At 42.6% G+C, this 27,310-nt stretch overlaps 1 protein-coding gene across 1 annotated transcript in view; it reads right to left on the bottom strand.

The window, feature by feature from the left end:
* nlk2 (nemo-like kinase, type 2) overlaps window positions 1–13,825 on the bottom strand; it is a 30,160-nt gene extending 16,335 nt beyond the window's left edge. Inside the window, 4 exon segments of the mRNA XM_020619062.1 lie at window positions 3,161–3,216; window positions 3,536–3,665; window positions 11,920–12,016; window positions 12,019–13,825. Coding sequence (XP_020474718.1) covers window positions 3,161–3,216; window positions 3,536–3,665; window positions 11,920–12,016; window positions 12,019–12,271 — 536 coding nt within the window. The 5' untranslated portion in view covers window positions 12,272–13,825.
* Between the last annotated feature and the right edge of the window lie 13,485 nt (window positions 13,826–27,310).

The following is a 27,310-nucleotide window of genomic DNA, read 5'->3' as shown; positions in this document are numbered from 1 at the left end:
CCAAACACATTTTGGTTCATGTGCATGCAGCATCTGAACAGTGACGAACATTTACACACTTATTTGACTGTTCCGAGTCCACAATAAATTAAAAAAATGCAGATATAAATGTGCAGATGTTTGTCTAAGAGTTTAAACATGTCCACACATACAGAAAGACTAAACAGGAAAAAAACTAGACTGAGCAGAGAATCATTATGTGCGAGTCCTTACTATTAATTATTTAGGCAAATACAAACTCCAAACCGTCAAAAGTCAGTACAGAGCTCTAAAATCTGACTGACAGTTGATCCAACTGTGATTTCTCTAACAACAGAGCCTCTTTTCCTCTGTGCTAATCTTTTTCCTGCATTTTTAGCAGATGAGATGCAAAGAAGAGATGCCAGTGAGGAAAAAGTGGAGGCAACTAAGGGACCTGACAAGGCTGGGTAATTTCTTTATTAGAAACTAGACACATTAGCCTGGACAGTCTCAATTCTCCAAAAGTATTAAAATGTCATCTTGTTTTTTTTCTGCTCTTTAAATACATTTTTTTGATGACAAAATGATTTATTTGGAGCTAGAGTACGAGATCCTAGTTCAAGTGTCCGTGGCCGATTGACAGCCCGTAGGCTGAAACCTTTACCAGCACATACATGGATTAACCAAGATCCCTGCACAAGTAAAATATTTCCACAGTGGGACACTATTGCTTCAGTGTCTCTATAAAAAAAAAAATGAAACAATCCCAATAAACCTAATTAGAACTCAATATTTCAGAGGGCCCTCATGGCCAGAGAGTCTTGACTCAGCGTAATAGTTCAGCTGTAAAGGGAAAACCACCTGGCAAAGGCTGCCTAAAAATGAGCTAGTAACAAATATATATCTATATGATTGACTGTTTGTGACTTATTGTCCAAAGCCTGTGCATTAGGTGAGAAATAATACCTAAAGCGTGGGACAAAGCTACAGCCTATCTAAAAGCTACAAAAAAAAAAAAGAACCAACCCCACATAAAGGTAGTTTCTACCAACTGTCACGAATGTTTTCATGTTTGACAGTCAGGAAGGAGCATACCGTACATATTATGACTGAGTAAACACAACACTGAACCACTGCAGTTCTGGAGGTATACGACCCCGCTAACCCTGTGAGAATGCCAAAGTCACGTTTTTTTTTGTACCAAGGCAAACATGGATATGAGCCAGCAGTGTGGACTCCTTCTATGCAGTGATATTTGTGCTGAAATCAAGAGGTGTTTAGAACCTTAATAAACAAAGCTAAATGCAGGTGCAGCTGTTTCTTAACAATATGTATCCCTTGATGACACAAGTCATTAGGTCAGCAAATCCAGCAAATATCAAACATTTTAAAAACATATTTAAGGGAACAACTGGCAGCAACAGGATTGAAGTCTTTACATATCAGACACTATATGATTTTTTCCAGAATGGAACAAAACTGGCCCAACTAATCCAGACTTGAACAGTCCCAGTCCTACTGATCCCAACTGGACACCAAGGTCATACTCATCAGTGCACATACAGTGCTAATGTGGGTCCCTGCCTCAATGTACACCCCCCACCTCTTACGATTATTCTTTGTCTTACGTCAGCTTTGTAGATAATCATGCTCTAGGTTTTCAAACAATAGTTTCCCTTAACTCAATGACTTGAGTCATCAGTCAAGAAGACCCCAAGTCAACTCATTCTGAGTTACTGTATCAAACTGTATGGCTGTAGTATCTTTCAAAAGAACTGTCACTGGAGCACAGATGACACTCCTCTTGCAGTATCTCTTCATGCAGATAGTATAGCTTGATTTGTCCAAGGTTTGGGGACGTCTGCCTCCACCACAACACAGTGGAAAGGGCTGAAATTTAACACTGAATAATTACATGTTTACACAATGCAGCTAAGACCTTAAGCACTGTTTCATCAGGGGAAAGTAGTTCTGATAAAAACTATCAGTCAAGTAACTGGGATATAGTTTTGGATGATGTTGTGGAGAAGTTTTTTTTAATGCAGTTTTTCAAGGCCACAAATGAAATTCCTTTTGCATTCACTGTAGTTTAATGCCTCTACACCAACGATAGGCACGGTCAGAGGAATTATATTTTTTAGTTGTCATAGGTTTTAAGTATGAGCTTTAAGCATGGCTAAGGTTGTTGGCAATGTTAACCTATTTTTCATGTGCTGCATTTTATTATGCCTATGTGTCAGAGACAGCAATGGCCGGCGGCACTGTGTTTTCAGGTTGCCCATCCACCTGACAGTGAGTGTATGGTGCTTCACTATGTAGCTAGAGGTATGGTGCATCTTATAGGTTACATTTTATACTGCGATCTAGTTTTTGTGGCATTAGACCTTTTGTAATGCAATGTTAATGATTCTAGCTGCTCATACCACACACACCAGTTTAGAGACTACATCAGATCATCTGTTATTATGACAGTCATACATTACAAACTAATAAGTGGACCTTGAGTGGGGACAGTATATTTATAGATAGTATTTCCAACATATACAATGACATTTCACACTCAGCAGGAACATTCCTCTGAAATGGAGCTTTTGTGCTGTACATGTTTTTAGTACCACTAGGAGCCTAATGAAAGCTGTGACCCCAAAACAGTTAAGCTAAAACAAATATCTTAGCACACTGATGAAGCACTGAAGAGCTGTTCCTCTTTCTGAGAGCTATCCACTCGAGCAAACTCCACCAATGACCCTCTAACTGCATGGGGGATCCCACGCACCTCAGACACCCTGTATTCACCACCATCCCCCTCAGGCAGGCTCAGAACCACGTGCACCAACAGGCTGAGGAACAGCGCCCCCTCCCCGCAAATTATGGACAAGCTGCTGAATCCAAACCCCACAAAACAGCTACCTGAACTTCAAGTGCAATATACAACTGCTGCAAGTACAGCAACTGTCAATGTTTATGGCATTTTATCTGGACCAGGCTGGACTATGACTATATTTAAGAATTTTTATGTTGCTATATGAAGTGGAATGCTGCTGAACTAGGTTTCACTGAGTCTTGTTATGCAATGACAATAAAATATCTTGCGTTATTTTAACCCATGCTGTCAAGCCACAGGTTTAGGCTTACTGTACAGCATAGCAATACAGGAATCCCTGAATTCATCTTTCATTCAGTAAATGGTAAAGGATACATTTCCTCAAAGTAGTCTATGTGTGGAGGTTGTAGTATGTCCAGAGCAGAGAGCACCTGCGGAGAGAGTTAAAGCCACAGCAATTTCCAGGTTCAGACCAGGTATCTCTATCAGGATGTCTGATCACAGAGAATTTGGTACCAAAATGTCTCCATATATCAGAAAGTTGGAAACATGGTGCATCTTAAGTGAAAGGGAGTAATTTTGGAGTCTCAAAGGACTGCCATGACATGCAAGGAAGTGTCTGGATTTTGGCTGAATGTGGCCAAACTGCACAGGTGTCTTTTACACCTGGCTCAGAATCCAGACCTCTTCATACCACTGCAGGTGGAAAGGGTGTCTACAAATGTCTTTGTAGCATTGCTGTGTACTTACATTTTCATGTTTGAAGAAACACAGCATCTTCAGCTCCCGAAATACCCTCTTACAAGATACAAGGTTTTGGAAGACGTTGGGCATCTTTTTGAGGGCAACTCGCTTTCCATCTCTGGGGTCTGTCACTGACCTGGGTGAAGAGGACAAATATATAATCATTCAGTGATTCGGTGGCTCTTGCATGGAGTTAGCACTTTCACATGGTATATGTTTGGTTGATATATTATTGAAACAATTGTTGAATGATTCAGAGACAGATGAAGCAAAAATATGGTTCACATTAAGACAGCAGCCAGATGGCCACTGAATGTGTCAAGATGCTCGTGGTCCCCACAGGCAGATTGCTAATCATCTTCCTAAACCTCTGACCATTTCCTTTGCACCTACTAGGCCAATCTTATTTAAACACCTTGGTTTACAACAAGGTAATATGAAAAGTAATGGCTGAAATTCCATGACATATGGTGTGGATATTCACAATCCCCAGAGGATGATTTATGATGTCTTGGATACCCTGCTGACCTTTTAATAGTAATCTGCCAAAAAGGTTATATGTGGTGTGTAAGCATGTTTGTTTAGCCAAGAACTGAATGAGGGAAAAGTCTGACAAATTGATTAAGTGAAGGGTCAGAAGAGAAATAATACACCATTATCCTTGTTATCGCCTTGTTTGTTGGTTGGGCACCTTTCTTAGTGATAAGGTAAAGAATGTTTAAGTGTTTGAATGCAGAAATGAAAGCCATGTGAGGAACACAGCAGGTGTAAGTAAGAGCATTTCAGGCCTCTAAGCGCAACCTTCAGTGAACCTTTTCAAATAGGATCAGTCAAAGCAGACAGATGGCAGTGGACTAAGGGCCCAGCTTTCACTGTGCTCCAAACACCACCAAACAGGATCACTGCCTCAAACCACAGGACGTTAAATGAGTGCACAGCAGCTACAGCGCTGTAGAATGATCTTTTCTATATTGTCTGTTAATGCTAACTCAGCACTTTGTCCATGTTCTTCAGCCGTCTTGATAAATTCAACATACAGTAATTCATAGTTCTAAAGCACCAATTCCCTTAGTACAACAACAAACTCCTGTCAAAGACGCCACTCTGCTCCTCAAAGACTCCACTAATACTGTTTTCATGCACCTTTCACCTTTCCATCTAAACAGCGTGGATATATACATTTATATTTATTAGTATTTTTATTTTCCATATACACATTTATTTTTCTTGTTTGCACATTCTGTCTTATCTTGTTTACTTCTTTACTCATTGCCCTACAGAAGAGCATTGTACATGCATACTGAGAGCCACTGTACCAGAGTAAACATCCTCATGTGTTCGACACACCTGGCCCATAAAACTGATTCCGATTTCATCCTTTTTGCTGTTTTTTTGGATTGCTGTTAAGCTACTGTCAATTTACTGCACGTTTCACACCCTAGGCATTTAGATGGTTCCAAAAGGTACAGGTTCTTCCTTTCGTGGAAGACTTAGTGTGAAATTTCTACAGAAAAATACTGAGCTTCAGTGCTCAATGATTTAAAAAAAAGTGATGGACCCTTAAGGATTACTTGGAGTGGAGATTATCCACTCAGAATCATGACAAAGAGCACCTATAAACATTTTCAGATGTGGTAAGGGGAGCATGTTATTAGTCCAATTAGCCATCCATTAAGAATCTCTCTCCTGATCCCATTTAGATCTGTGGACATCATTTGTTGATTACAGAGACAGAATAACCACAACGGAGAAAAGAAAAAAAAAAAAAAATCAAACCTTGATTATGAGATCTGAGCACCACAATACACCAGAACATACACTGTTTATTGATTTAATTATTTCCCTGACCTAGTCAAGGCCAGATGGTACTACCTGTAAATTGTACTGCGGAGCTCAGCAATGGGTGACTTTCTACCTAATATAAAAATAGCAGTGATGCATGGGTGTTCCTTCTACATTTTACTGTTACAGATGTTGAAGTGCACATTTAATATCTTGCTGCATCATTAACTCCCACTCTCTTTGACTGCTTAAAGTTTCTGAGTGGACCTGTGTACTGACATTTGGGTTACTGATACTCCGTGTTGAGCACAAACACTCTTTGCACAAACTCTTCTGTTTGGGCAAACTGAGTAACCAGGAAAGAAAGGCCTTGGTCGGGTGACCAGGAACCCAGCAGTCCCTTTAACAGAGCTTCAGATGTCCTCTGCATAGATGGGAGAACCTGCTGGGAAGGACGACCATCTCAGCAGCTCTCCATCAATCAGGCCTGTATGGTAGAGTGGCAGGACAGAAGACACTGTGAGTCAAAGACTGATGGAGCTGCTTGGACTTTGTCAAACAGCATTTAAAAGACTCTGAGAGAACAAGGAAAAAGGTTCTCTGGTCTCAGGAGACAAACATTTAAGTCTTTGGGCACAACTCCAAACACTATGTCTGGTGAACACCACGCTCTGCTAATCACCTGCTAATACCACCCCTACGGTGAAGCGTGGTGGTGGCAGTGTCATGCTATGGGGGCTGCTCAGCAGCTGAGACAGGTCAGAACTGAGGGAAGGATGAATGCAGCCAAACACAGAGAGGTCCATGAAGAAACCCTGTTCCAGAGTGCAGAGACCTGAGACTGAGGCAACAGTTCATTGTTCAGCACGATGAAGACCTGAAGCACACAGGCAGGACGACACTGGAGTGGTTTCAGGACAAGTCTGACTGTCCTTGAGGGCCCAGCCAAAGCCCAGATTTCCCTATTCTGAAGACGGTCCTACAGCTCCATCTTGGTTCAGTTCATTAGGGTTTATGAATCATTTCCTTGGCACCAACTTGGCTTGGGAGAGCCTACGAGGAGCTAATACCACACACATAACATCTCCAGAAATGCAAAAACTAGTCCGCCCCAACAAGATGACCATTCTGTGATGGGTTATTTGCATTTAACTGACACAGCAATAATGGGAAGAATCATAAAAATCACTGATCTTGAGTCATGTCATATTTTGTCACACGTAATTTTACATAAAAACATGAACACAATGTGAGTTTATTTTCGGTTTTCTGTAACTTTAATGTCGTTTTTATGCCTCTTTCTTCCATTTGTATTTGCTGTTGTAAATGTGGGTTTTGTTCTCTCAGGTAGCAGAGGAAGCCATCTTTTGGTTTATACAACACATCCATTTTCTCTACAATGAACAACCTATTGCACATGGAAGGATGTGGTATAAATAACAGCCCAACAGTATAAAAATCTGGTACACGCAGAGATAATTATTTCAGGTTCATTTCTCAACTAACCACTTTCAAAGTCATTAAAAATGTCCTTGGGCAAGACACTGAACCCCCCAAGTTGTCCGTTATGGCGGCGCGTACGCACGCAGCGGCCCAGGGCCCTTGGCTCCAGACAAAATTTCGTTGTACATGTCACAATGACAATAAAATAAAGCTTCTTCTTCTATTTTGCTAAATTGAATGAAAGATGGGTTGAAATGGCTCTATAACAGCACTCAGACTCAACTCTAAGTGGGTCTACTCTGAGGGGTGAAGGGGGTGGCAGCATGACTCTCTGTGACGAGAGTCACATGAATGACTTCTACAGCAGGTGTGGACCACTCATGAATGTTATACCAAAAAAAAAAAAACTCAAAGAAAAGAAATTGTGAATGTGATGTGTGAAATACCCATAATTCACTCACACATATCTGTTAGTATGACGTCTCTGTGCATGAGGCCCAGCGGTTGGAGTTTCCTTGTATTTTTGCAATAACTTCCTTGCCCATACGTTGGAAAGAAGAAGTGCAACAAACTACCATTGGTATTATCTTTTACACATTTTTTGACAAAGCCTGAGAATGAAATGTTGGTCAGCATTCAGTTTCAACAGCAATGTAAGGGAATAAATTATTCTTATTTTTTGTGTGTGTAATGAAATGTCCGTGCAAATTTTCAGTCATCTAGGTGGTAGTATGCTTGAAAAATGTAGAAGATATCATCTGGGCATAGTTTTAAAACTACATCCAGATGATTTCGTCTACATTTTTTCAGCATGTGTAATGAAATCATTACCCGCCTAGTGTCTGATAGAATGTGACATACTAAAATGCTTTTGAGTAAATTCTGCATTATGAAAGTATGCCTGTATATTAAAGGATAAGGCTGGTGTCTATAGTTTTCTGATCTCCATCCAAAAGTGTGTAAATTCTTCCCTCAACACTTGGACTTCCCTCCTCTGTCTGTGGCTCTCAGCTCAAAGCTCACTGGTTCCTTGTGAAGATGTTTAAAAACACCTCATGAATATACCGTTTCACTTTTTAGTATATTCCTAAAAGAGATGGTCACTGTAGTTAATAAAAGTTATTCAAACTGGACAGAAAAGTGCATTTGTTGGGACTATTTTCAGTAGTGAATTAATGTACTTTTGGTGGTCCAAATATGTGAAGCTTTTAATTACCACTTCATTTGATCTGACCATATGGTTTGAAAACAGATGGCTACCACTGCCTTAAATACTAGCACTCCAACTGGAGCTTTTCCCTCATATACAGTATTTCTGTTACATAAAAGGTGATGATCCCAGTAACTTGAAAAACTTTGGCTCAATTTCAAAATTGTCCTGCTTACAAAAAATGTTGAAGTCTCTCATAAACCCTCAGCTATGACTGGTTCTAGAGACAAAAAACATGCAGTGTTACAGCCTCAGCAGTCAGGATTTAGACCATTCCACAGTGCAACAGCTGCATTATGTGTACTAGCCTAAATGGTAATATTATTGCCCTGGACAATCATCACTTCTGTTGCACTTTTAACAGACCAAACTAAAGCTTTTGATTCTATAAATCATAATATTTTACAAGAACAACAAGTATGCTTGTTAAGACTAGATGAAAAGTCAATTAAATCATTTTATGACTAATTCTATGATAGAACTCAGGCAGTAGTTTCTAATAGTTCCAAATAAAGTACTCTCAGACTTAGTGAAGGCGTCCCACCAGGGTCAATTCTTGGTCCTCTTTTATGCTCCATATACATGAACAATATTATCTCTGCCACTCCCATTTGTTATGTATATTTTTACTGGTGTATATGCCAGACTCTTCTCTTAATCTGTCTTGTTTTAAAGGTTACAGAGTGTCCAACTTACTCTACAGGATTTTCAAATTGAGACTTGGGAATCTAATCTGACACTAGACTCGCTTTTATAACCTATGTGGAAGACCTAACAGGAAATAGGTCAAAACTAATTTTTTCTTTTGATTCTGGTGATGTGTGTACAAGTATGGTGCCATTGTGCATGAGCATGCCTCTCCCTCCAACTTCAAGCCTCTTAATTCTGTTTATCAAAGTGCACTGTACTTTATCACAGGACAAATTCCTCCCTTGCCATTGCATTTTATATGAAAAGTTGACAGAAAGGAGTTACAGTGTATGTCATTCATCTACAAGGTTGTACAGCAAAAGCTACCTGATTCCAGCTGGTCACCACTCTCATACACAGTAACTGGTATTTAAAGGATATTTTACCATCAGTATATACATGTTCCCCTGCTCAAACTGAGCTTGGGAGAACTTATGTCAGGTACTAACTATCCTTCCTCCCAAAGGAATGTACTGCTGAAATCTGCGTCCTAACCTGTGTTTATTCTTGACCACAGGTCTCACTTGAAAAAAAGATTACAATCTCATTAAGACTAAATAAAAAATAAAATGCACACAAATCAGGAGCAGGACATTCAGATGTATGTGTTAATGAAGGAACATGTTAGTCAGTGCAGTGTGTGTCACCCTGATGTGATTTTAATAGTTTTTGAACAACAGTGGCTGTATTTCACAGGGGAAGAAGATCTACCAGGCTTTGATACAGTACCTGTCAATAGGAGACGTTCAGTGTTGGTTCGAGTCTGCACATGGCAGTTACTGACAGTAAGAAAAATGTAGAAGTGAACCACACTCATCCTGTCTGGATGAGAACTAGAAACAAGCACTCTTTCTAGTACCTCTTCATTTGAATATTCTGTGCCTTTTAAACAACATTTGTGTAACTGACTGCCCAAAAGTCTAGAAAAAAAAACCCCAGAGCTAGACTGAGAACAGATAGAGAGCGAATGAGAGCAAAACTCCACAGGCACTTATCTCCTTCTATGGAAGCCAGCGTAATTACAGCTGTGGTTTATCTGTGATGTGTATAAAACTCAGGTCACAGTGAACAATAACAACCAGAGATTAACCTGTGACCGCACTGTAATATGAATTGGTAAAACACAGATGTACAACAAGAGCAGGTTAGTATAGGACAGAGATGTATCACTGAGCCTGGAGCTGTTGTGAGGGGACATCAATACCTACAAAATGAAATGAAAATGCATAGCTGTGCAGTTGTCTTTTCTACTGCTTGAAATGTTCCCACATGCAAGCAAGCACTTGTATTCTCAAGTTTAGAGCATTTTCATGTTTGTGTTACAATAACAATTTAAATAACCATTGTAGTATCTGAGTGTTCAAATGAAAAATATTATTTTTGACCACCATTACTATGGAGCTGTTATTTATGACGAGGTCCCCGTTTCGTTTGGCTCCACACGCATGCAAGTGGTTTCACACTGTTCCACTGGTTTACAAATGGCTCACTAATAAGGCAGAGAAGGAGAAGGAGAAGGAGAAGGAGAAGAGATGGAAATGCAAATGATGGAGGTTAAAGGGTATGCAAACAAATAGCTTTGCAAATGTTTTCTGAGGAAGGACATACATTGAACACACTTGTTAGACCTTAACACACAATGTATTTTAATGAGGGATAGAAAAAGGCTTAATCTTAATAGTTTGTTGTTTTATTTGTGCAACTGCCTTTACAAATTGTTATGAGTGGGAACTGTGTGAACCTTGTTTTTATGTGTTATGCCTCAAAGGGCCATTTACTGTGTATCGTCAAGTAACACTGAATATGAGCAGAACTGTTGTTTACAACTCCAAAGCCATTTCCTCCCCCATCACTGTTCCTTTACTTCATGTCTCCTTTGTTATTTTCCTACATACACCTTTGTATTCACCTGCTAATCTTCCTTGCTACCCTTGGCAACATTACAGCTCCAGCTATATTCACCCACATCCAATTTAATACAGTACATGTTCACAGGTTGTTGATACAAAGCTACCCTGTATCAGGGTTAGACACTTGAAATGAGACACTCTGTTAACTCATCATATATCTGTAAACAGGGCTGATTGAGGACTTTTTTTTTTTTTACTTTTTAATGCATATTTGCACTTCAACACAAACTAGTCAAACTTTGGATATCACGGTTCATGATGAAAGCCCTGCTGTCATGTGGTGGAGTAAGCTGAACAGTACGCTGCTAAAACACAGCTGTGTGTTCCTGAGGTCAATTCCAGTGTCAACATAAGCACAGAAGACGCAGTCCCACCACCAACAGTTCAGAATCAGGGCCACAGAAACATCCCTTCACATTATGTGAGCAGGGTGGCACCATTTGCCGTTGATAAAAGCGGCAAACCTTTATAGCAGTGGTAGAAAAAGTACATAGACTATTTACTTAAGTAAAAGTAGCAATACCACAGTGTAAGAGTACTCTTTTTACAAGTAAAAGCTCTGCATTCAAACTGTTACATAAGTAGAAGTACAAAGGTATTACCATAAAATATACTTTAAGTACTAAAAGTATTCATTATGCAGAATGGCACAGTTCACATTAAGGTACATCGTATATTGGACTATTATTACTGGTATCGCACATCACCAGCTGATAGGCACCCTTACTTTAGTGTTCCTGACACCAAAGCAGCAAAGGCTGACATATTCCGATTCTTAATCTATAGTAGAATTAAATCTGCCAAAACAGTGGATCATACACATTCCATTTGTAACACAAATTTTGTTATCAAACTAACCTAAGAAAAAAAAAACTGCTCTACTGGGTAACTCATGCTGTTACTGTACTGGGATACACATTTATGGCCATTTTCTGCAGGTATACATTACAGCTGACAACTGTCACCAGCAGGCAGCAGCATGTTATACTGCTGTTATAGTATTTCACTTGTGTACGTTGTTGAATAAGTCATCAGTTTCATGCCACTACAGTACAAAAATCCTCTTCCAAAAATGTGAAAGTTGCTTGAGTACAGTCATTCATCACATTAACAGTACAAGCACTTTACCGTTTACCGCTGTCAGTTATTAAGTTGGCATTGTTACCAACCAATACTGCACTGCTATGTTCACATCTTACAACCGACATAACTTTACTGGTATTAGTGAAATCTATGGAAACCAGTGTGGACTATATCACACGCCTGAGGTGAAACACCGTGTATCCTGAGCTACACGTGGTTTGTGCTAAAACCAACACTGGTTCGGTCTGTTACTATGTAGGCAGTGCACTCACCAGACCACGCCAAACGCTCCATAGCCGATGGGCCTGTCAGGCTCGATGTCCAACTGCTGTTGTATGTGGTGTGTGTGTTGCTGCTGATGGTGGTGGTGGTGGTGGTTATGAGCATCACTGCCGCAGCGGCACCCGTGGACGTGTGCTGCTGGACAGTGTGCACGGCGGCGGCGGAGCCCGGGTGCTGCAAATGATGCTGGCCCGCGTGGTGGTGGTGGTGCATGTGGGGAGGCGGAATGTGCTGGAGCTGGTGGTGGTGATGCGGGTGATGGGCAGCCACTGCTGAGGAGCCACCGTTGTAAGCAGCCATCATTTTTGTAACATTTGTAGCCGCTGTGCCGCAAAGAGCCATTCACCGACGCTGAAATGCCTCCCGTCAGAACCTGCTGCTGAAAGGGATGCTAATGGCTACGACTCGTGAAACTTAAGAAACAACATATAGTAAACTAATCTGAGGTTGAAATGATCCAGCAGCAGCTACTTCAAATCCATGGAGAGAGAAACTACTGTGGCGTGCCTTTTTATCATAATGCCAACAAGGATCTGACCCACTTCCTCTAAATTAATTTTCTTGCTTGCACACCATTAAGCTGCTGTGGCCCGGGGCTAATAACGGAGAGCATACCATGAGCATGTAGCTACAGTGATGATCTGCCGAGTCTAAAAACCTGTGCAGTGCAACCACTAACGATGAGAACTCAAAAAAAGTGACTAGAAAAGAACCCGCACCCCCCTCTGCAAATAAAAAGTAGGTGTCCCTAGATGTCCCTCATGATAAAGGTGGAGCCCCCCTCCTTCCTGATGAAAGTCGGCTTCCCCGTCTTGAAACAACAGTGTGATCTAAAGCCTGTCACATGGGAGGCTGCAGGGCATTCGTCTTTTAAAAGTGTCCAAGTTTGCCGCTCTTCCCACCACCGGGGCTCCGCACGGTTTGGAAATCTCATCTATTCTTCCAAACGGAATCCTCATTCAGACTGCTCCCCCGTAAACAAGGCTAATCTCCAGCCGCAATTAACGCTCCTGATCCGGTGCAAAGGAGGTGTATCCCAGCCCAGGCCACAGTACAGCAGGCAGGCAGACAGGCCCAGGCCTCGGCCGTCCACTTCACTCACATATTATTACAGAGATCCACCGAGCCGTGCGCCTCGGAACAATCCCCCATCACTGTGACAGCGAGACGAAGCTTCAAAGCGGGACCCAAAACATGAGCGAAGAAATCCTCACAGACTGCGACCAAACAACTTATTTTCCCCATCGACAGCAGCGAGTGTGTTTGCTGTGTCTCACTGCTTCCTCCGGCGGCTCACATCAACTGACCCAGCGAGAATAAACAACAATGCGGGAGCAAAGTTAAGCCCTCTTAATGCGGAATCAGTTCTGCTGCTAGGAAGAAGACACTAGCAATGAACCTGACAGCTCAGAGCTAGCTAATAGGGGTCTGTGTGTCCACATCAAAACAGCCGTCCTTCTCCGTGTCGGTGAGCCCTGCTGTCAGTGGAGAAACAGAAAGCCATCCGGTTGAACCTCTACACATCGGGCCCACGATGTTCCGCTGCCACTGACATAACCAAACTACTGGTCATAAGACAGCTGTGATGAGCCGTGGATCCAACATGGTGAACAAAACCTGAGCTACTCGGCGGTGAGATTATGCAGAACGGACAACCAATCACCTGCCGCACCGCAATGACGTCACGGCAAATGTGATTGTCACCACGCGCAGCCAGTGGCGCGTAAGGGCTGGGAGTGATCGCGGAGCCACTGCTGCTCATGAGCAGCCAATGATATCCAGCGATAAACACTCAAATTACCTGTTCGTTTCAGTCACAACAGATAACAGGTTTACATCTAGTACAGTGTCATAACAGTGAAATGTTTCGGGAGCCCAGCATGAGGAGAGGCCTCAAAAAACCTGGGAAACTGGTTTTTAATTGCAACGTTGACATTTGACAGAGTTTTTTGTGTATTATGTACAAAAATCAGTTTTCAAATCATTTTTTTCCTTAAAGGGAAAAAGACAGAAAGGCAAAAGAAAACCAATCATTTTATTATTTGTTATTCAGTTTTTATTATTATTATTATTTGGATTGTGCCTCTTAGTTTCTAAAGTGTTGTTATGCCTACTCTGTGATACAACAGACTGGCTGCACGTAGCGGAAGCTAATTTATCCTACCTTTATTCTGCAAACAAAATTCCAGAGAATACTTACTCTGCTGTTAGTAACACAGCTATCTTTTCTCATCTTCCCAAAGTAACATTCCACCTTTGTCCAATAACTGTATATACAAGTGTGGTGTTTTTATTATGTTTTTCATAGAAAAAAAATAGAGAAAAGACTACATAGAGTTACTGAAATGTATTGTAAACACTTCCTTATTGTTGGCCCTGTTTACTTGTGTTGATTTGGGTGTGGTAATGCATCCATCCATTCATTATCTATACCGCTTATTCCCGAACAAGGTCATAGGGGACTGGAGCTTATCCTTGTTATGATTCAGCTTTATTTCCTGTTCAGAAAGCTTTTATTTTGGTTACTTCCTGCCCCACATCATCTCACCTGCCCCAGCTTTACCCCAGTACAAAATCACCATTCATTGTTTTCACCTGCTGCCCATTATCTCCTGCCCATATACTGCCTCCATTCCCTCAGTCTCTTGCTGGTCTGTTAATATTATATTGGTTATGTTTTTGCTCCTGATGACACCAGTACACTGTGTGAATCTTCCTCAGCTCTGTATCTGCCACTCACCTGTGTTCCCCGTTCCTGAATCTGTCACCTTATCTGTGAGTCTCTGAGCCTCTAGCTATGTTGGCCGCTTCTTCTGTTCAACCTATCCTGCTGTATATTCCTGAGCTGCCAGTGACGCTGTTGACTCTCCAGTCTCCATCCACTTACTTGTGAGCTTCCTGAATCCCCATCAACACTGGCATCCTCTCCTGTTCGAATTACGTGCTGTGTATACCTGAGCGGCCAGTGACGCTGTTGATTCTTCAGCCTCCATCTACTCCCCCGTGAGTTCCTGAATCCCCATCGAATAATTGATTACATTTTGGTAATGATCTTTATCACAATTTGGATAGAGGAATATTTTAAATGATTAGTCACAATTGTGGGTGCTGGAAAGACTGCTGGCTATATATGAACCCTCTTGTGCTCAAAGTGCAGGGCTGTGCTGCTGAGCACTTTGAGCACATACACAGCTGAGGAAAGAGAAGCAGGGTGAGAGCCTGATGGGAGAGATTTTTAGCCGGGCCCCAAGCTGCTAATGGTTTCATCTGTAGGACTGGTATTATGCCATTTTATTGAGTTTTGACATTTTTTTTCAGGTGACAAAGTAACCACTTAGATTGAGAATATATGGTCAGTCTATCCAAGAAATACCAATTTAGGATTTGTTCCAATGTTTTCAGAGATGTGCTTGTTATCTGACCAAGCTGGCTCATTAGATTAGAGATTAGATACAGATTTAGTTTTTCATTTCCGGTATGAAGTGGGCTTATTTGGAAAAGCAGCCAGCAACCATGAGGATGACCATGCTAATGTCAGATGGTTGGAAGCATGTGACAAAGTCAGGGAGAGATGAGAGAGCAGTGTGGGAGGTAGTACAAACCACTGGAGAAACGGCTCCTGAGGTTGACCACGAAAAACACTGATGGATGAGGGACAGGGTGGTCTATAGAAAGGCATGTATGCAGTCTCTGAGAGTTGCCATATTTAGGTGGCTATCCTGAAATACTGATTGGCAAGTACCCACCATAGAACTGCATGAATACAAGGAATGAGGCTGTGTAGTCAGGGTTTTGGATAGGCAGTCAGTTAGATGAAACAAAAGAAACTGTGTTCCTTGTAAGGACTGATATTGGGCCTTACAGGCAAACACTCCATTTATCTCCAGTTACCTAAAATGTTTGTGGGTCTAAGTGAACATTATAAAATTGAAATGAATGGGAAAATGCTGTATTACAGGGCCTAATTTTGAATTTGCAGATATTCAAACAAAAATTAACATAAAACAAAGGCAAGCTAAGTAAACTCAAAATACACTTCAACTATCAATATTATGTATTGAATCAAAGAAGTCACATAAAACTAAATAGACCTATGTGGAAAAAATATGTCCCAGTAATGACTAAATCCATTAATTTATCAAACTTAATCATTTGTTTTGGATGTATTAAATACACCTGGGTCTGATTACCACCAGCCCTATTCAAGTTATACATCACTTAAATAGAAAATTTTGAGCAATAGGATGTTGGCTAAAAGGTCTCAACAAGCAGTACACTAAGCAACAACCAAAGGAAGCAGAGGATGAAGGTGATTAAACTATATACTGAATAAATTAGAATGTTACAAAGCCATTTCTAAGGCTCTGGGACTCCAAAAAAAACAGAGTGAAAATGATCTCTAAATGGAGACCACTTTGCCCTATACTAAACCTTTGCAGGACTGGCCAACCTTCGAAATTTCCTTCAGTAGAACAGTGATGTATCATCAGTGGGTCACACAAGAGCCATGAAAAACATAAAGAGAAATGCAGGCCTTTATGATGGTCAGTGTTCCTGACTCTACTATTCGAAAGACAATTGCCAAAAATAGCATCCATGGGAGAGTTGAAAGTGGAACTGGTTGGAAGACGAGGCTCCTGTTGCATTTGGCAGAAATCAAACACGGCATTCCATAACGAAAACAAACGCCTACAGTCAATAGTGGTGATGGTAGTCTGAAGGTGTAGGAATGCTTTGCTGCTTCAGGGCCCAGGAGACTTGCCATAATTAAGGCAAACATGCATTTGCTCTCTCCCAGGAAATTTAGAGGGAGGATACCCAGTCATCAGTCTGTGAATTGAAGTTCACATACAACTGTGTTATGCTGCATGACTGATCCAAACCACAAGAGCAAGTCTGCCTTTGAATGGCTCAAAAGAAACAATATTAAGGTTTAGCATTGGTCTGGTCAAAGTCCTGATTTAAACTCCATAGAGATGCTGTGATAGGACTTTAAAATGTTGGTTCATCTTTGAACCTTCAAATGAGACTGAAGTCAAACAGTTCTGTAAAGAGTGGACCAAAATTCCACCACAGTGATGTGAAAGATGGCTCTCTAATTATCTGAAGCATGTGGTTGCAACTGTTGCTGCTAAAGGTGGCACAACCAAATATTAGCCTAAGGTTAGGGTGGGCATTTATGTACTTTTTATATCGGTGATATTGATGTTGAAAATCCCTTTGCTTCAATAAATGAAAATTTCAGTTAACTATTAGTTTACTCAGGTTGCCTTTTTATGTAAAATTGTGTAAAAATCTAAAACCATTTAGTGTGAAATGCTAACAAAAATCAAAACATTCAGGAGAGGAACAAATATTTTTTTATGATACTGTATGAAAGTGGTTGGTTTTGTTTGTTCACACATCCAGTCACTTTGAAGAAAAATAACCAAATTTGGGCCATTTCAGTATGAAATGCATACATAGCCTTACAAAAACCACTGATGTGGGTGAGTTACACCAGCTTTGTTTCAAGTGGATTCACTATTGGCATAGTCTCACCAACTCACGAGAAAGGTGGTATAGACTGCGTAAATGATCCAGCAGCTGTTGCATTATCTCTGCTGTTTCAATCCAAATCTTTTTTTTTATTTATTGTACACGTGTCTTGTGTTGCTCCTTACAAATCCAAATGTTTTGATCATGGTGTTCCCTGGCTGTGCAGCTGTCTGCGGTAGCTCCTCTTATCTGAACTTAGGACATCAGCCATTCTCTGCAACAAACACTCTTCATTAAAACTGCTCTAATGAAGGTTTGACCATCTTCAGGCTCACCTCACAGAGTATCATGTTGGTGGAGATTGACAGGAAACTGACATCAGCATATTGTAGTAACTGATGGCAAAAATGAGCAGTCTTCTGTCATTTTATTAGACTTTTTTTAGTGTGGCAACATTTGCCCCAACATGTCTACTTTGATCAGTTTGGACTTTAGTTTGTGTAGACTTCAGGAGGTGAAACTACAGCTGTTTCACCACAGAGTGAAGTCTGCCTCCAATCTCACTCCTTTGCCTTTTCATACATCCTGACAGAAAACAAACTATTCCAAAAGCAGCTGACTGTCATATGCTGTATATTGCATTTTTAAGTACTTAAACATTAAGTACTTGGTTTAGAATAGTTTGTTTTTGCTTTTTTTTTGGCCTGTGTAGCAAGCAAGCAGTGAAGGAAAGCATTTTGAGATATTTTACTTAAGTAAAAATAACAATAGCACACTGACAATATCTTGTGTGTAAATGTCCTGAATTTTAAACCTTAGTTAAATAAAAGTGCCAATTTTATGTGCAAAATGTAATTAATGTCTAAAGTACTCGTATTGCAGAAAAATGTGCTATTATGTAGTAGTAGTGGTGGTGGTAGTGGTGAATTGATCAAGTGTTGGCCTTTTTATTTTTTGTAGGGAGCACTCAGTAATTCTGTTGATAGCTGCGTATATTCCTCCCACCACTAACACCAGCAATAGGAGTGAGGCACTAATTGAACTCTACCAGGCCGTCAGTGAATAACAGACGGCGCACCCAGATGGATTCCTTATCACAGCTGGGTACTTCAATCACGCAGATGTAAAGGTTTTACTGCCCAATCTGCCCCAACATGTGGACTTTCTGACGAGAGGAGACAACACATTGGATATTGTGTACACCGCATGTAAGGGAGCATACAAAGCCTCCCCCACCTGGGTCTCTCTGATCACATCACCATCATGCTGAGACCTGCATACAGACCCCGCGTGAAAGCATCACACAAACACAAAAGGAGGTACGTGTGTGGCCAGAGGGGGCTTCTTAGGCTCTGAAGGACTGTTTTGACATTACAGACTGGGACATTTCAAACAAGCAGCCACTCATCACACAGACATAGAGGAATACTCTGAGGCCATCGCAGCATGCATCATAAAGTGCATTGACGATGTCACGTACTGCAAAAAGATCAGTGTTCGTGCCAACCAGAAGCCATGGATGTCGGGTGACGCTCACAGACTCCTGAGGGCTCGGGATGCAGCCTTTAGGGCCGGTGACACCGCAGGCCTAGCAACAGCAAGAGCCAACCTGTCCTGTGGAATCAGGGAGGCTAAACATCAAGACAGCAAGAAAATATCAGGACACTTCAACACTAGAGATGCACAGAGTCTCTGGAGGGGCATCCAAACCCTCACAGACTAGAAACCCCCACCTTGGAACTGTGAAGGTGACATCTCTCTCAGCTGAACACCCTCAGTGACTTCTTTGGCCACTTTGAAACACAGAACACACAAGCACAGAAGACCACCCCTCCCCCGGGCAAGCAGGCTGTGTGTCTGTCTGTAACTAGCGTGAAGAAGACCCTCTCCAGGATCGACCCACACAAGGCAGCTGGACTGGATAACATACCTGGTCATGTTTTAACAGACTGTGCCGAGGAGCTCAGATGTCCTTGTGGACATCTTTAACATCTCCCTGAGCCAAGCGGTTGTTCCTATGTGTTAATAATTCCAATTCCAAAGAAGCCCCACCCAACCAGTTACAATGACTATTGGCCTATAGCACTGACTTCAGTTATTATGAAGTGCTTCGAGCAGCTGGTCATGCAGAACGTCAGGTCCATCCTTCCTCCCTCTCACGACTCATTTCAGTTTGCATACAGGTCAAACAGGTCCACAGAGGATGCCATTACTGCTGTTCTCCATCCAGCCCTCACCCACCTAGATTCAAAGAACTCTTGTGTGTGAATGCTACTCCTAGACTGCAGTTCAGCATTCAACACAATCATTCCCCAGCAGCTTACACAATAACTTGGACACTTGGGACTCAAAACCTCTCTCTGTAACTGGGTGCTGGACTTTCTAACAGGGAGGCCACAAAATATGCGGGTCGGCAGCAACATCTCCAAGCCCATCACACTGAGCACAGGGGCTCTGCAGGGGTATGTGTGCTCAGCCCATTGCTCTTCAAACTGACCCACGACTGTGTGCCAACCGACAGCACCAACCACATTGTCAAGTTTGCAGATGACGCGACTGTAGTTGTCCTCATTACCAACAATGATGAGGCCAACTACAGGAGTGAGGTGTGCCAACTGGTCCAGTGGTGCAACAACACCACATCACTGGCCAAGAAAGCTCAAACACACCTCTACTTCCTCTGCAAACTGAGGAGAGCCAGTGCCCCACCCCCCCATCATGTGCTCCTTCTACTGGGGCACCATTGAGAGCATAATCACTGGCTGCATCACTGTGTGGTATAGAGCCTGTACTGCCTACTGCAGAAGGACCCTGCAATGCATAGTGAAAACGGCCAGCGAGATCATCGGCGCCCCTCTACCTTCCCTTATGGACATCTTCGACACCTGCAGAGCCATTAGCATTGCTGATGACACCTCCCATGCCTCACGCTCCTGCCTTCAGGGAGAAGGTATCAGTCTTCAGGCCCACTCTACCAGACTTACAAACGGCTTCAACCTCCAGACTGTGAGGATGCTGAACACTGTTCACTACCTCTGCCCCTGGACCATAACCCACCATGGAACATAAGACTACCCCTGCTGTTTGCACAAACTCAATACATTCCCCCTTTTTGTTATATTACAGGTAAATCTGCTGCTGACTGTTGGGGGGTGACACCTCTGCTGTCTTGCCTTCTGTTATGTTTTATGTAAATCTGCTGCTGACTGTTTGGTTTTGTTTTTTTTGCCAGGATATCTGCTGCTGTTGGTCATTTGCAATACTGTCCATGTATACCCCATATGCTATTTGCACCTCATCACCAACGCCCTGGTGATGCTGAACCATCTGACAATCTCCTATTGACTGCACTGCTTTTCTGCTGTATTTTGTGTTGTCTGTTTAGAGGAGAGAGGGGCTGCACTCCTCTCGCGCACACACTTACAGTGAATGTGAAGAATCACGCCATACTCCAATCGGCCAGTAATAGGTGGTACCCAATACTAGGTGAGAGAAACGTTTTTTTTTTGTATGTCCTGCACATATGGTGAATTGACAATAAAATCCTTGAACCCTGATGTGCATGTTCCATTTAACTGCTGTTATTGTTGAGGGTTGTGCTGATTTTACCTACTCTAAATTGCTGGGTAGCTTCTTCAGCAGTGTATCATATTGTATAAGATCATTGTTTTATAGCATCACAGTCCTGTCAGAAGTATGTCAAATATCACAAGCTAAGGAAAAACAGCAGTTTTCAGCTCTGTGCATTTTCCAGAAAGTCTATGGGGGCTTTGATTAGTTATCTCCACCAGAGGTGGCGGTTATGGTTTTGTCCATTTATTAATGGCATACCTTGTAAAAGAAGTGAATGGATTTTGATGACATTTTTTTTGAAAGATGGGGTATGGCCTGTTGAATAATTGATTACATTTTGGTAACTATCTCAATTTGGATAGAGTATTTTAAATTAGTCACAATTGTGGGTGCTGGAAAGGCTGCTGACTATATGTGAACCCTCTTGTGCACGACTGCACTGCTGGTCACTTTTGAGTACATACACAGCTGAGGAAAGAGAAGCAGGGTGAGAGCCTGATGGGAGACATTTTGAGCCAGGCCCCAAGCTGCTAATGGTTTCACCTGTAGGACTGGATTTGTGCTATTTTGAGTTGTGACAACATAACCACTTGGATTGAGAACATGTGGCCAGTCTATCCAAGGAATACCAATTCAGGATTTGTTCTGATGTGTTCAAAGATGAGTGGCTGTTATCTGACCAAGCCAGCTCTGTTAGCAGGAAGCTACACCTCATTCTGACTGCTGGCACCTAACAAGTGGTACACCCCTTGCTTTCCTTAACTGTCACCCTGCATAACCTCATGGGCTGATGTGGACTGTCCTACTCTGCTTTTCTGCTGTATTTTGTGTTGTCTGTTTAGAGGAGAGAGGGGCTGCACTCCTCTCGCGCACACACTTACAGTGAATGTGAAGAATCACGCCATACTCCAATCGGCCAGTAATAGGGACTGTATGAACAGTTTATCAAACAGCTATTGAACAAGCAGAACACAAACTGGCAGAAATGTGACATCTTCACAACTTTGCCTGCGGTCCACTCACTGAAGTCTCCATTTTACCTCTAAACCAATGAGTGGATGTCTGTAATATCTATCATTTTTCTTGATTAACTTTTAAACTAATAATAATTTCAGTATCATTCCAAATTCTAACAGTAGGTTTTCATGGACAATCATAGTAAGGGTCAAACTATCTTGGAATATTTATTTTTTTATGGCATTATGGGGAAATGTAGTTGTCCCTTGGGAGAGGTATGCACTGCCCAGTTTAGCTTATAAACTGGGGAGAGTAGGTTGGCAAGCCCAGTGTCAAGAGTGCTTATCTAGATTGTGCTGAGCAGACCACCAGAGCTGGGTTGGAAGACGGGAAGAGAGTCAAACCAGGATTGTGGAGCAGGGGGGTGTGCCAGGCAGGTTTTAGGTCGAGAAATTAAAATATCCCCCTGTGTCTGAGGACACATTTCCACTGACATTTCTGGGCACATAGATGCTGACGACACCTCCCACCCCACACACTCCCACTTCAGACTCCTGCCTTCAGGGAGAAGGTATCAGTCTTCAGGCCCACTCTACCAGACTTACAAACGGCTTCAACCTCCAGACTGTGAGGATGCTGAACACTGTTCACTACCTCTGCCCCTGGACCATAACCCACCATGGAACATAAGACTACCCCTGCTGTTTGCACAAACTCAATACATTCCCCCTTTTTGTTATATTACAGGTAAATCTGCTGCTGACTGTTGGGGGGTGACACCTCTGCTGTCTTGCCTTCTGTTATGTTTTATGTAAATCTGCTGCTGACTGTTTGGTTTTGTTTTTTTTGCCAGGATATCTGCTGCTGTTGGTCATTTGCAATACTGTCCATGTATACCCCATATGCTATTTGCACCTCATCACCAACGCCCTGGTGATGCTGAACCATCTGACAATCTCCTATTGACTGCATCACTGACTGTACATGATTTTGAGTCACAGCTTATTGGCTGTACCATTTAGATTTATCCTAATTGTGTTAATCCAGTGCTTATTCTATTTTAGTTCCTAAATGTTATGGTACCCAATACTAGGTGAGAGAAACGTTTTTTTTTTGTATGTCCTGCACATATGGTGAATTGACAATAAAATCCTTGAACCCTGATGTGCATGTTCCATTTAACTGCTGTTATTGTTGAGGGTTGTGCTGATTTTACCTACTCTAAATTGCTGGGTAGCTTCTTCAGCAGTGTATCATATTGTATAAGATCATTGTTTTATAGCATCACAGTCCTGTCAGAAGTATGTCAAATATCACAAGCTAAGGAAAAACAGCAGTTTTCAGCTCTGTGCATTTTCCAGAAAGTCTATGGGGGCTTTGATTAGTTATCTCCACCAGAGGTGGCGGTTATGGTTTTGTCCATTTATTAATGGCATACCTTGTAAAAGAAGTGAATGGATTTTGATGACATTTTTTTTGAAAGATGGGGTATGGCCTGTTGAATAATTGATTACATTTTGGTAACTATCTCAATTTGGATAGAGTATTTTAAATTAGTCACAATTGTGGGTGCTGGAAAGGCTGCTGACTATATGTGAACCCTCTTGTGCACGACTGCACTGCTGGTCACTTTTGAGTACATACACAGCTGAGGAAAGAGAAGCAGGGTGAGAGCCTGATGGGAGACATTTTGAGCCAGGCCCCAAGCTGCTAATGGTTTCACCTGTAGGACTGGATTTGTGCTATTTTGAGTTGTGACAACATAACCACTTGGATTGAGAACATGTGGCCAGTCTATCCAAGGAATACCAATTCAGGATTTGTTCTGATGTGTTCAAAGATGAGTGGCTGTTATCTGACCAAGCCAGCTCTGTTAGCAGGAAGCTACACCTCATTCTGACTGCTGGCACCTAACAAGTGGTACACCCCTTGCTTTCCTTAACTGTCACCCTGCATAACCTCATGGGCTGATGTGGACTGTCCTACTCTGCTTTTCTGCTGTATTTTGTGTTGTCTGTTTAGAGGAGAGAGGGGCTGCACTCCTCTCGCGCACACACTTACAGTGAATGTGAAGAATCACGCCATACTCCAATCGGCCAGTAATAGGGACTGTATGAACAGTTTATCAAACAGCTATTGAACAAGCAGAACACAAACTGGCAGAAATGTGACATCTTCACAGCTTTGCCTGCGGTCCACTCACTGAAGTCCCCATTTTACCTCTAAACCAACGAGTGGATGTCTGTAATATCTATCATTTTTCTTGATTAACTTTTAAACTAATAATAATTTCAGTATCATTCCAAATTCTAACAGTAGGTTTTCATGGACAATCATAGTAAGGGTCAAACTATCTTGGAATATTTATTTTTTTATGGCATTATGGGGAAATGTAGTTGTCCCTTGGGAGAGGTATGCACTGCCCAGTTTAGCTTATAAACTGGGGAGAGTAGGTTGGCAAGCCCAGTGTCAAGAGTGCTTATCTAGATTGTGCTGAGCAGACCACCAGAGCTGGGTTGGAAGACGGGAAGAGAGTCAAACCAGGATTGTGGAGCAGGGGGGTGTGCCAGGCAGGTTTTAGGTCGTGTCAAGATTTTTATTTGCCATTTATGCATAAACAGACATTCTAGACATAAGGGAAACCTTGTGTAGTTCTCCTTTAGAGTCAGTTAAGGAGTCAAAAGCCCGAAAGAACCTGGTCTTAAAATAAAAAAAATTACATAAAGGCAACGAAGCATTAAAACCGCAACACAAATAGAGTAATAGTATTTCCCACAATGAACTTCAAACATCGCACTTAGTAATTCACATGGAGTTAAATATGTCATTATGCTTGGTGAGGCAGTGAGGGGTTATTGCACATATATTCTCACATTTTCATATTTGCCATCAGTCTTACTGCAGCAGGGAAAAAGCTGTTGTAAAGTCTTGTTCTGTGTGTGATGATACACTCTGCCCTGTTGTGCCTGAGGTTGTAGGTGCAGTTTTTGTGTCTGAGTAGGGAGTGAGCTGGGTGGTGTGGACCCTGCTGTGCCTGAGGTTGTGGGTGAAGTTTTTGTGTCTGAGCAGAGTATGAGCTGGGTGGAGTGAATCTTTGATTATGTTTTCCGCTTTTTTATGACAGTGCTTTGTGTATATTGTGTCCATAGCAGGCAGTTCAGTCCCAGTGATCCTCTCTGCAGTCTTTATGACCCTTTGAAGAGACTGCAATGCCAAAGGTGAGGATGCTGTAAGCCTGGGTGAGAGGGCGACGGTTCAGAACAGCTGGTAGGCTTTCTTTACTGTGGCAGCTGTGTTCAGTGACCAGCTCAGGTCAGATGTCGCCTGCAGGCCCAGGAACTTGTGGCTGTCAGCCCTCTCCACCTCAGTCCCTTTGATGGTCAGAGGCAGCAGAGGGGAGGGGTTCTACAGAGGAATCATTGAGTCTGTTCTCTGCATCTTCATCACTGTCTGGTTTGGCTCGACAATCAAACAGGACAAGTACAGACTTCAGCGGATAGTCAGGACTGCAGAAAAGTTCATTGGTGTGAGCCTGCCCCCCATGGAGGACCTGTACACCTCACAGGTCAAAAGGAGGGCGAAGAGGATCACTGCAGACCCCTCACACCCTGGACACAATCTGTTTGAACTCCTCCCCTCTGGACGACGATACAGGTCACTGCACCAAGACAACCAGGCACAGGGATAGTTTCTTCCCCTAGGCTGTCACTCTGAACACTTAACCAACGACAGTATGATTGGACAATAACCCTCAGTGCAGTGTGTGTGTGTGTGTGTGTGTGTGTACATTGTACAGATCATACAGACTTGTACAGATTTCTAGTTTTAAGTGTTTTTATCTCTATCTCATTTCAAGGAACCGTCCTCTGAGCATCAGCGACATCGAATCCATGTGGGACTCCGTCCTGAGCCTGTACCACAACCTCGTCACAGGCTCCAAAGACTTCCCTCTCATTCAGTTCCACGGACACCTCACCTCCTTTCCGTTGGAGTCACCCTTCAATTCCATGCAGCAGGAGTGGGAGAACACCACACCCTCACCTGACGGCTGTACCACCAGGCATGATGGTGCCCGCTCCAGCTCAGCTCCTGCAAATATTCTCACTCCAGTTCTCCCTGAGAAGACGGAGCTGGGAACACATGAATAATGTTCTTCTGTGCTAAATGATGTAAACTGTGCTTTAGAAATGTATATGCAACTTTGTCATCCTGACAAAGGGAACTAATATTTTCCTGTTGGTTCTGTCCATTCAGCTGACCTGCCTCCATCAGATGAAGTAGTTCAGCTGATTGTCACCAACCTGAGGAACCGTCCTCTGAGTGACACCAACATCGAGTCCATGTGGGAGTCCTTCCTGAGCCTGTACCACAACCTCATCACAGGCTCCAAGACTTTCCTGTTATTCGATTCCAAAGATGCACCCACCCAGTTCTGATGGAGATGCCCTTCTTCTTCGTGGAGGGCGAACACCACACCCTCACCTCTGACGGCTGCACCACCAGGCATGATGGTGCCCGCTCCGGCTCCTGCAAATATTCTCACTCCAGTTCTCCCTGAAAAGACGGAGCTGGGAGCCCTGAAGGCTGACCGCAGAAACCATGTGCAACTGGCAGCAGCACTGTGACCAGAGTCATCTCCCCAGTCTACCGCTCTGACCGCAGTGAGCTGACAAACCGCTGGACAGTGACTGACTACAGTGCAGAGGGACAAGTCCTCATGTCAGTGCTGTGTTACTTCTTCAACCAGCCTGCACAGTCTGCAAGGCCTCTGAGCCAGAAGAGGGCAAGGGAGGACACAGAGGAGGACGGTAGCAGCAGCAGTCCAGCAGGGAAGTGCCTTAGAATGTGAAGGCATGGCCCAGGTGTTCTCATGAGCAAACCAGGACACCCAACAGCTCCATGTTCTGAGATTTGATCTGCTGCAGTTTCTGGTTGTTCCCTTCAATACTAACATTTTTGGACTTGAAGGCTGAAGGGGACACCTTCAACATATGACTTGGTTGGTTTCCCTCACCAGGAGGGTGAGGGAGAACTGGGGTTGGACTCACAATTGCTGACCCAGGTGCTAGTACAAAAAGGGGGTTTATTGTAAAAATCAACAACAACAAAGTAACAACATAACAGGGTCCGTAATACTTACAACCAGGGAAGGACAACTAAGGAGACCAGGACGAACAGGTACACGTACACTGATGGCAGGAACTAGGATAGCAGAAGATGTGGACGGACAGGCGAACAAAAGAACTAATGTACACAATATAATCCACAGTACAGAGACTGTCAGCGTGGACGACAGAAGGACATATAGCCAACCGCAGAATAGCGTGAATAGGTCAAGCCAAAAACGCACAGGAACTGTCGGCATAGCATCTA

This window comes from Monopterus albus, unplaced genomic scaffold (assembly GCF_001952655.1).
Source record: "Monopterus albus unplaced genomic scaffold, M_albus_1.0 scaffold214.1, whole genome shotgun sequence".
Lineage (NCBI taxonomy): Eukaryota > Metazoa > Chordata > Actinopteri > Synbranchiformes > Synbranchidae > Monopterus > Monopterus albus.
The sequence above is the reverse complement of the archived record's forward strand: the minus strand, read 5'-3'. Positions and strand labels throughout refer to the sequence as shown.